The sequence below is a fragment of the Callorhinus ursinus genome, unplaced genomic scaffold (assembly GCF_003265705.2).
Source record: "Callorhinus ursinus isolate GAN/ISIS: 27379988/994484 unplaced genomic scaffold, GSC_fseal_2.0 scaffold124, whole genome shotgun sequence".
Classification (NCBI taxonomy): domain Eukaryota; kingdom Metazoa; phylum Chordata; class Mammalia; order Carnivora; family Otariidae; genus Callorhinus; species Callorhinus ursinus.
This window is the reverse complement of record NW_027397186.1, coordinates 44,424-55,767: the sequence shown is the minus strand read 5'-3', so window position 1 is coordinate 55,767 and position 11,344 is coordinate 44,424. Positions and strand designations below refer to the sequence as shown.

Genomic DNA, 11,344 nt, shown 5'->3' with positions numbered 1-11,344 from the left:
AATGTAACACTTTTCTGTAGCAATATAAAATAGAGGGAGAACGAACGCCTGAAAAACCCTAGGGCTCCAAAAAGGGCCGACTTTTACAAAAAGTTGCGATTTGAAGAAACCACCCTACCCTTCATCTCCCAATCTTCCAAGCCATCATGGATCTGAGCCTATAATTTTGGCTGAGTTAAATCGCAAGCACCCCTGCGATGGGTAGCGCTATTCACGCTGTAGTTCAGATTTCTTCGTGATTTTTGAGGTTTATCCAGGTCCGCCAATGGGACCGGGAGAAGAGCAGGCGGTGGGCGGGGTCGCTAGGAGGGAAGGAGTGGGGACCTTGGGGAGAAGCCTTGGGGCGGGGAGGGGAGGGGGCAATAGGGCGTTGAGTGATTTGGAGGAAGCTGTCTAGAGAAGCGCCCGGTTAGGGTAGAGAGGAGAGCTCCCCGAAACTGGCTGTCCGGGGCAGGCCCGGCTGACCCGCGCCTGGGAGGAGCCCCGCGTCCCGTCGCGCCTGCCCCGGCCTGGCTGCGTGTGCGTCGGGAGTCGAGCCGCCGTGCGCACCAGGAAGTGACTCGGCCCAGCGGCAGAGATCCAGGCCGGCCGCTGGCTTTTTCGTTGGCCGCCTCAGGTTTGTAAGAGGGTTTATTGGTTGCAAAGGTATGGGGGGCGGGGGGGTACGTGGAGAGCTCGGAAAGCCCGACTGAACCCGTACTGAAGAGAAAACTGCTTAGCGAGCCAGTCCGCCTGCGTGGCGGGGAATTGAGGAGGCCGGCGGAGGTGGGGGACGCGCGGACCTGACCTATGTTGGCTGTGCAAGGTTGCGGCCAGCCCTGCGTCCGCCCGTGCTGTGACCTCAGCCCTCCCTTGGCCCAAGTTCAGTGATAGTCTTTCCCACAGACACGGTGGATAGAACTTGCCCGGAGAAGAGGGGTATGGAGGGGCTGGTGAGGGGGTCTGGTGGGGGAAGGACCTGATGGAGCGTGCATTGCAGCGAGGACTCAGCAATACACCTTTATGTCCATCTTCTCTAGCCAAGAACCGTGTGTGGGGCCAGGCCAGCTGAAGGAAGGATGAACAGAGAGTGTAAGCAGGACCCTTGTCTGTGGGTTAACATTTTGCTCCAAGAAGCTCTTTGGCCCCACATGGATCAGACCTACCACATAGTCTCAGATTGGAATCTCTGAGCATTTCAGGCAGGTTAGTTATTCCAGCCCTAGAGATTTAGCCTTCCTTCCTATCTAGCAGCTCTGGACCCTGAGTCCCTTTCCGATTAATTCCTATAGGAGAAACTGAGCAGATGTCACACACTTTTTTTTTTTTAACCCAAGCATTTATTTTAAAACAGGAAAACCTCTGAAAAGAAACTAGTCTTTTCTGTGGGCTGTTGCCTCCTCCGACATCAAGAAACAAAGAAACATAATTCACTTTGGTATTATTATGCTGCCTTGAAAAATATATTTCACTTCAGAAATTACTAAATATGATGAAAGGGTCTTTACCAGGCGCGGTGACCGGTTGGCAATAGTGGGGTCCTATTTTAGACCAAACCTGATAATTTGGAGGAAGAAACCTAGATGCACAAGAGCCTACTGCTGGGATACAGGGCAAGTAGAACACAGTCCTGGTGGCATTCACCAGTGAGCGGACCCACACACTCAAAAAAAGTCTGAATGTTGTGGGGTACAGATAGTTGTCTTCAGCCCTCAGCTCCCCTGTCCCTCCTCTGCCAACGCCTAAATGGGCCTGTAGCACACCCTCCCCCTGCAGTCTGCCCCCATTCTGCCCATTCCTTATTTTTTGTCTCCTACCTCTTCACTCATTTCCTCTCTCTGGCTTTTGCTTTTCTTCATATCAAATACGTACTTCTGTCTCACTTTAGAAAAATGTTTATCACAGATCACACACTTTTGATAGTATTCATAGGTGGTCCGGGGCAGGCCTTAAGCTCACCACACTCCAGCAGGCACTAATGCAGAATGTTATGAAAGTTCTTTGGTTTGTGTTTTGTTTTATAAGTTTCCCACATAATTTTACTTATCCTAACGGCACTCACAGGCTTTATTACATTTCGCCAGTTTTGCAGGTCAGACACGTCGAGGCATGAAGAAATCAAGTGATGTGCTTCAAATCAGAGCCTAAGGAGGGGCAGTGACATGTCAAATGCCTACTGTGTTAGGTGCCATCCTGAGCACTTCATATATTTGAGCTCCTTTAATTCTTTTTTTTTTTTAAGATTTTTCTTTATCAGAGAGAGAGAGAGAGAGAGAGTGAGCACAAGCAGGGGGAGTGGCAGGCAGAGGGAGAAGCAGGTTCCCCGCTGAGCAGGGAGCCTGATGCCGGCCTCGATCCCAGGACACTGGGATCATGACCTGAGCCGAAGGCAGACACTTAACCGACTGAGCCACCCAGGCATCCGAGCTTGTTTAATTCTTAGCACAACCTTGAAAGGTACTAGTCCTATTTTTATAGATGATGACGCTGACATTCATAGTGCTTTAAGTAACTTGCCCAAAGTCACATAGCTAGTGAGCAGCAGAGCTGAGATTAGAATATGGCTCCAAAGTCCATGTTCTTAATAACTTGCCTTTTCCTGGGAGTTGTGTAGAGGGTGCTATCTATTAACACCTCAATTTTGAGACAGCTTAAGTATGTTTTGTTAGAAATTTCTGAAGATCCCCTGCAAATGCTTCCATGTTGTGACAGTTATGTTCTTTAGTATTTTGTAAACACACAAAGTGGTATATGGGCTAAATACTATAGCACCCATACCAGCATCCTTTAAGTTACCCAGTGGTCACAGCATACTAATTTCTCAGTAATAAGAGGAAGCCATGGAAGAATCTCTGTTAATAAATCGGTTACATACATTGGAAATGTGTGTGTGTGTGTGTGTGTGTTCTGAATTAAGGTATGACTTAACATTGGGATGTAATCCAAGGTAGAGGACAAGGGCAAAAAGGTAATTTCACAGCTCATCATTAAGGTGTCCAGCCAAGTCCATTCACGTGTCCTTGGTACCCAAACAGGTTACACAGCAGTGATCAGACATCATAAAGTAAATAGGCACCAACACTGAGTCCTGTGTTGGAGGCAAAGGGATTCCTTCCTCTTTCCAAAGTGAGGCCCTCACCTGTTCTGACTCTTTCAGCTTTTGCCTTATAGTTACTCCTACTTGTCCTCCCCTCCCCTGCCCCATGCTCCCCTTTGTCAGTATTGCCACCCCCACCCAGTCCTGTATTGTCTTTAAGCATCATGACAGTTAACTAAGTTTTCACCAGGTACTGGGCACTGTGCTCAGAGCTTTACAAACATCAGCTCTATTTAATCTTCTGCTGGGTACTTTTTTTTTTTTTAAGATTTTATTTATTTATTTGAGAGAGAGAGAATGAGAGATAGAGAGCACGAGAGGGAAGAGGGTCAGAGGGAGACGCAGACTCCCTGCCGAGCAGGGAGCCTGATGCGGGACCCGATCCCGGGACTCCAGGATCATGACCCGAGCTGAAGGCAGTTGCTTAACCAACTGAGCCACCCAGGCGCCCTGCTGGGTACTTTTTATTAATTATCCTTTATTTAACTCTTATAACCACTATATGAGGTAGGTACTATTATTATCTCCACTTTACAGATAAAAAAAAGGAAAGTCATGGGGAATGATTGACTTGCCAAAGGCCACCTAAGTAGTAAGTGGTGGAGTCAGGGGACCACTCAGGTCTGCCTGACTCTAGGGTCTCCATGCCTAAGATCTCAAACCTTCATTTGTCCCTCCTATCTGCCACTTACTCCTTCCTTATTTCACTTCTTTCTTTGGACTCTGACTTACTGGATATGTCAGTGTCTTACCTAAAAGCATCTTCCTTGGCCTCTAAGCTCCATGTTCTCCTGGGTCACCAGCATCTCTTCTTGTTCTCCAGATACTGTCTTTTTCCCAGGTGTAGTCATTGGTCTTTTGCTCTTCTCTTTACTGAAAGCTCCTTTTAAAAAAAAAAAAATCTTACAGCTTGTACTTATAGACACTCAACCAAATCTCTAACCCGGACCTCTCTCATGACTCATAGTACTGCTTCTCTACTTGTTAGATGTTTCCATTTGGATATTTTCCTTACCATTGCAAACACATGTCTCAAACATGAATTTGCTTTTTTTTTTTTTTTTTTTTTAAGATTTATCTGTTTGAGAGAGAGAGAGAGAGAGAGCATGTGTGAGCAAGGGGAGGGGCAGAGGGACAGAATCTTCAAGCAGTCTCCCCACTGAGTACAGAGGCCAATGCAGGAGGGCCTGATCCCATGACCCGTGAGATCATGACCTGAACCAAAACCAAGAGTTGGATGCCCAACACAGTGAGCCACCCAGGCGCCCCGAACTTGCTTTTTTTCCCTCTTTTTAGTTTTTATTTTTTAATTAAATTCTGGATTTAGAACTGATTTAGAATTATATCAGAATAATAGAATTTTATTAAATTCTTGATTTAAATTCTTTATATGTTCAATTTAATTAGTTTCAGGGATAGAATTTAGTGATTCATCAGTTGCATATTAAAACCCAGGCTGATTACTTCAAGTGCCCTCCTTAATGCCCATCACCCAATTACCTCTTCCCCCTACCCACCTCCCCTTGAGCAACCCTCAGTTTGTTTCCTAGAGTTAAGCATCTCTTATGGTTTGCCTTGCTCTCTATTTTCATCCTATTGTTTTTCCTTCCCTTCTGTTCATCTGTTTTGTTTCTTAAATCCCACATATGAGTGAAATCATATGGTATTTGTCTTTCTCAGACTGACTTACTTCGCTTAGCATAATACCCTCCAATTCCATCCACGTCATTGCAAATGTTAACATTTCATTCTTTTTGATGGCTGAGTAGTATTCTGTTGTATATATACACCACTCTTCTTTATCCATTCATCTGTTGATGGACATCTGGGCTCTTTCCATAGTTTGGCTATTGTGGAACATTGCTGCTCTAAACATTGGGGTGCATGTACCCCTTTGAATCACTATGTTTGTATCCTTTGGCTAAATACCTAGTAGTGCAATTGCTGGGTCATAGGGTAGCTCTATTTTCAAATTTTTGATGAATCTCCATACTGTTTTCCAGTATGGCTGCATCACTTTGCATTTCCACCAATGGTGTAAGAGGGTTCCCCTTTCTCTGCATCCTTGCCAACATCGGTTGTTTCCTTTGTTGTTAATTTTAGCCATTTGGACTAGTGTGAGGTGGTATCTTGTTGTGGTTTTGATTTGTATTTCTCTGATGTGGAGTGCTGTTGAACGTTTTTTCATGTGTCTGTTGGCCATTAGTATGTCTTCTTTGGAGAAATGTCTGTTCATGTCTTCTGCCCATTTCTTTACTGGATTTTTGGGGTGTTGAGTTTGATAAGTTCTTTATAGATTTTGGATACTAGCCCTTTATCTGATAGGACGTTTGCAAATATCTTTTCCCACTGTGTAGGTTGCCTTTTAGTTTTGTTTACTGTTTCCTTAGCTATGCAAAAGCTTTTTATCTTGGTGATGTCCCAATAGTTCATTTTCGCTTTTGTTTGTCTTGCCTTTGGAGACGTGTCTAGCAAGAAGTTGCTGCGGCCAAGGTCAAAGAGGTTGCTGCCTGTGTTCTCCTCTAGGATTTTGATGGATTCCTGTCTCACATTTAGGTCTTTCATCCATTTTGAGTTTATTTTTGTGTATGGTGTAAGAAAGTGGTCCAGTTTCATTCTTTTGCATGTGGCTGTCCAATTTTCCCATCATCTGTTGAAGAGACTGTCTTATTTTATTTTATTTTATTTATTCATTTGAGAGAGAGAGAGAGAGAGAGAGAGCAAGAGCATGAACAAGAGGGAGGGTCAGAGGGAGAGGGAGAAGCAGGTTCCCTGCTGAGCAGGGAGTCTGATGCGGGGCTCTATCCCAGGACCCTGGGATCATGACCTGAGCCGAAGGCAGATGCTTAACCAACTGAGCCACCCAGGCCCCTCTTGCTGTATCAGTTCTAGCAATTTTTTGGTAGAGTCTTTTGGGTTTTCTACATAGAGTATCATGTTGTCTGGTAAGAGTGACAGTTTGACTACTTCTTTGCTGCTTTGGATGCCTTTTATTTCTTTTTGTTGTCTGATTGCCGAGGCTAGGACTTCTAGTACTATGTTGAACAGCAGTCGTGAGAGTGGACATCCCTGTGGTTGAACTTGCTTTTCATTAACCTCCCTATTTCATCTTTATTTCTCTACATAAAGCCTCCATCAGCTCACTGTTGCCTTCATAATAAAGTCCATATTTTATTCAGGCATTAAAGTTCTTCCAGATCTCACTTTGATGTAACTTTTCAACCTCATTTCCTCTGTTCCCCAAAATGAATTACTGTTTTAGCCAGACTGGTCTAGCCATCTGTTTCAGCTCCCTGCCATCCTTTAAGTTCTGGTGCAAGGCTTACCTGCTCTGGGAAGCTTTTCCTGAGCATTTGTCAGGAACTAAGCACATTGTGTTATTTATTGTCATCTTTTTCTGCATCTGCACTTGATGTTCTCAATTAGATTGTAATCTTGTGTGGCACGGTGTCTTGCACATAGTCTAGCACGTACTAAATAGTAGTTGACTGGTTGGTTTTGGGTGGGAGGGTAGAATATAGAGAGGGACTAGCTATAGAAGTGTATCTAGAGTGTTGAACTCTTCCCTGGAGAACAAAGAGTATATTTTCCTCATCTTTTTATTTTGGGAACCTAAGCCAGTACCTGACATGCAGTAATTCAGTTCCATTCAGCAGGCCTGCTTTTACCAAGTGTTGACTCTGTGCCAGGCACTGTGCTCGGTGCTGAGCTTTTGTAAGGGTTTGTAAATGAATGAAGGGGTTTGGGAGTTGTGCTTCTGTTTCCCAACTTCTGTTTGTTCACTTTTCATGCAGGTGTTTCTGTGGTTTGCAGGGATTAAGAGAAGAGTCCCAATGCATAGCCCGAGATGTTTCCTCTCCAGGGTGGGTCTCCTCCCCAAACCAGGATCGCTCCCCTGGTGTGCCACAAAGCGTCCAGGTTGGTCACAGCTCTTTTTGGGCTCAGCATGTGAGGGAAACTTCACCGATGTGATACCCAAGAAGTGTCAAAGAAGACAGAAAAGTCAGAAGAAACCAAGCCATGTTGGACCACTTGATGGTTCCTGGCAGGAAAGGTAAGACCCAGGCGGATATTGTTTCCCATTAGCAAGTCTGAATCTCTGGGTCTCCTAAAATTCTGTATTCCTGATGTAACTAATGTGGCATTGCAGGGGGTCAAGGGGGTGCCTGAGGTAGGATACCCAGGGCAAATTTGAAGACACCTGAAGAATGTTGGTGGAGATGCTTTGTGATGGCATATTCTCCTTGCCTCTAAGTATGTTTTTCACAGAAATGAGATATTAAACTGGGACCTTGTCTCTATAAAGGTCCAGGGCAGGTATGCTGAAAACCAGGAATCCAGAGAGCGATCAGATGGCTTACAAATGAATAGTCCCGTTGCAGCCATGCAAACACAAATATACCTCATTTTATGCAACAAATGTATTTTCTAAATCAAATTATATTTTAAAAGCATTAGGGAGGTGAGCTATTTAAAGGAACCCAACAGTGAAGCCTTTTGTAATATGATTAATTACCTCCTGATAAATCTGGATTTTTCTTATATTAAGTTTGCCCATCTGTTCTGCTTTGTTAAGTAGACAGCACCAAAATGGGCTCTTCTCCCAGACTGTATCTCCCCAGAGGCATGAGAGTTAGGTTTTCTGAATAAGTAAAATGCCAGAGAAAATGGTGGCAGGAAGTACTTATGCATAGTAGGTGCTCAGTACATATTTATATAATGAATGAAGTGCCTGAACTATTTTTTTTAAGGCTGGCTGATGTTGTGACGCCACTCTGGAGGCTGAGCTATGAGGAACAGCTCAAGGTTGGTACCCAGCTTATGTTTTCACTCCGCAGTTCCATCAGGGGGAATGGTGCCAGACTTGTAGGGAGCTTGACTGGACAGCTCTACCCAGATCCCCCAACAGGTGCTTAAAATCAATATGCTAATGAAAAGCTTTTTTCTTTTGTTTTTTTTTTTTAAAGATTTTACTTATTTATTTGAGAGAGAGAATGAGAAGGGGAGGGTCAGAAGGAGAAGCAGACTCCCTGCTCAGCAGGGAGCCTGATGCGGGACTCAATGCTGGGACTCCAGAATTATGACCTGAGCCAAAGGCAGTCGCTTACCAACTGAGCCACCCAGGTGCCTGAAAAGTTTTTTTCAAATGTATTTAGTTTTTTATATTAACATATACTGTATTATTAGTTTCAAAGGTAGAATTTAGTGGTTCGATAGTTGCATATAACACCCAGTGCTCATTACATCACATGCCCTCCTTAATGCCCATCATCCAGTTACCCCATCCCCCTCCCCACCTCCCCTCCAGCAACCCTCAGTTTGTTTCCTAGAGTTAAGAGTCTCTTATGGTTTGCCTCCCTCTCTGGTTTTGTTCTAATTTTATTTTTCCTTCCCTTCCCCTCTGTTCATCTGTTTTGTTTCTTAAATCCCACATATGAGTGAAATCATATGGTATTTGTCTTTCTCCGCCTGACTTATTTCGCTTCGCATAATACCCTCCAGTTCCATCCACATCAGTGCAAATGGCAAGATTTCATTCTTTTTGGTGGCTGAGTAATATGAATCTGAAATTTTAACTTTACACCTGTTACGTCTTCCAAACTCTGGAGACATACTGGGAAATGCCTGTTTCCTTTCTCCCTTGCTTTTTTGTTATTCTCCGTATGTGTGAGTAGCAAGTACTCTTGCTGCTTTATACATAGCTGCACTTTACAACCCAGTAGCCACTATAGCTACATGTGGCTATTTGATTTTAAATACAGTCAATTCTGCTGTAATGCTTGTTTTAAAAACACAAATTTGTTCCAAGGGATTGATAGACTTTTTTTTAAAGATTTATTTATTTATTTGAGAGAGAGAGAATGAGAGAGATAGAGAGCACGAGAGGGAAGAGGGTCAGAGGGAGAAGCTGACTCCCTGTCAAGCAAGGAGCCCGATGTGGAACTCGATCCCGGGACTCCAGGATCATGACCTGAGCCGAAGGCAGTCGCTTAACCAACTGAGCCACCCAGGCGCCCCAAGGGATTGATAGATTAAGGAACAATTTGAACATAATGCAAATTTCACGTTGGCTTAGCAGTGATTTCTTTTTTTTTGTCCACGAGAAACACCAGATGAAAGAAGCAAACTGTACCCAGCAGAACCGTGCTGCATAAGAATGCATAAAATGAACACGCACACATGCTTCAAGCATCTACAGGTTCCCGCAGTTCACTGAGTGTGGTATGAGCCACGCTCATCCACGTCTGCTGCTAGATCTTTCTGTGTGTGACACATAACCCTCCTTTCACCACTTCAGGATCATTCCCAAGTGGACAGCCACTTCCACAAGCAAACTTCAGGTCTTTGTCAGGGTAAAGTGCCATTCTTATTGTAGTATCTATCTATAAATTTCTTAACCTTTTATTTTTTTTAATTTTTAATTTTTTATTATTTTTTTAAGATTTAGTCATTTGAGAGAGAGTGCACAAGCAGCAGGAGGGGCAGGGAGGGGGAAGCAGGCTCCCCACTGGGCAGGCAACCTGATGCAGGACTCGATCCCAGGGCCCTGATGCAGGGCTCAATCCCAGGACCCTGAGACCATGACCCAAGCCGCTTAACCAGCTGAGCCACCCAGGCGCCCCATTTCTTAACCATTGAATGTGGAAAACTATTACTCTTTTTGTTAGGTTCCTATCCTTTCTATGTGTGATACTATAAAGTTTTGGAATGTTGTGTGCCTAACCCCATTTTTCCCATGAGCCCTGTGATTTTTTTTTTATTTTAATTCCATGGGGCACCTGGGTGGCTCAGTCGGTTAAGCGTCTGCCTTCGGCTCAGGTCATGATCCCTGGGTCCTGGGATTGAGCCCCACATCGAGCTCCCTGCTCCGCGGGAAGCCTGCTTTTCCCTCTCCCACTCCCCCTGCTTGTGTTCTCTCTCTCTGTGTCTCTCTCTGTCAAATAAATAAAATCCTTAACAAAAAAAATAAAATAAATTTTAATTCCAGTATAGTTAACATACAATATTAAATTAGTTTCCAGTGTACATTATAGTGAGTCAACAATTCTAGTTGTTAGTGCTCATCAAGGTAAGTGAACTCTTAATGCCCTGTGATTTCTTTCATGTGATTTTGCGTAGCATCGCGTAGAAATGCGTATGTTCTGATATAGCAGAGGCAACTAACTATATACGTTAACTAAAATTAAATGAGATTAAAAATTCAGTTCCTGGGGCACCTGGGTGGCTCAGTCGTTAAGTGTCTGCCTTCGGCTCAGGTCATGATCCCAGGGTCCTGGGATCGAGCCCCGAGTTGGACTCCCTGCTTGGCGGGAAGCCTGCTTCTCCCTCTCCCACTCCCCCTGCTTGTGTTCCCTCTCTCGCTGTGTCTGTCTCTGTCAAATAAATAAGTAAAGTCTTTAAAAAAAAAATTCCATTCTTCTGTCACATGAGCCTCATTTCAAGTGCTCATTAGCCACATGTGACTAGTGGTTACCATATTATATGGCATATAATACCAACATAAAACATTTCCATTATCACAGCACTGACCTATAGCTTGGGTGTTCAATCTGAAAGACCGGTTAAAATGAAGAGCTTACACAAGAGCTCACTTTTGACCTTTCTCCCAATACCTTCTTAAGTCTATTGCTGTCCCATCATTACGGGTTCCTTATCTGCTAAGACCATGACCCAAGATTCTGTGGGACAACCTTCTCTTTTCCTCTTTGTTTTCCATTTTTCGAGGTGATACTGCATAAGTCTCTCTGTTTAATTACGTATATTCTTTTGTAGGTAAAATTTGAAGCTCAGAAGAGAATTTTACGGAGACTAGAGTCTTACCTCCAAAAACTCAATGGAGTCAATGTGACAACATCTGCACCCAGAGCTGAGGGGCTCTCTTGTCTTCTCCATCCTATTATACCCTCTGTAAGCCACTACTTCCCTATCCTTTATCTACTAAGTCCCCTTAATAGCTAATAATATCAGTCAGTACCTGCTGGGCACTTTCTGGAGACCAGGCCCTATGCTAAGTGATTAGCATGCATCATTGTCTAGCACATTGTCTGTGCTAAGTGATTAGCATGCATCATCATTGACTGTTTATAGTCACCCTGAGGGGTAGGTACTATCATTTTACAGATGAAGATGTTGAGGTTCAGAGAGATTAGGTAATTTGCCCAAGGACACACATTTAGAAAGTGCCAGAGCTGAGGTTCACACTCAGGTCTATTTGAGGCAAAGCTCACTTTCTCAACCACAACAGTATTACCTCTGTAGAAAGATTTC

General features: G+C 44.0%; 1 protein-coding gene across 5 annotated transcripts in view; it reads left to right on the top strand.

The window, feature by feature from the left end:
• Window positions 1-374: 374 nt before the first annotated feature.
• TRMT2B (tRNA methyltransferase 2 homolog B) overlaps window positions 375-11,344 on the top strand; it is a 52,434-nt gene continuing 41,464 nt past the window's right edge. For 4 of the 5 annotated variants that reach the window (XM_025875052.2, XM_073889960.1, XM_025875127.2 and 1 more), the window contains exons 1-4: window positions 375-616; window positions 6,871-7,130; window positions 7,828-7,882; window positions 10,850-10,984. In XM_025875052.2, coding sequence (XP_025730837.1) covers window positions 6,910-7,130; window positions 7,828-7,882; window positions 10,850-10,984 — 411 coding nt within the window. In that variant the 5' untranslated portion in view covers window positions 375-616; window positions 6,871-6,909. Of the gene's footprint in view, window positions 617-1,043; window positions 1,186-6,870; window positions 7,131-7,827; window positions 7,883-10,849; window positions 10,985-11,344 lie in introns of those variants that run through there. The other variant, XM_073889961.1, reaches the window with a different exon arrangement.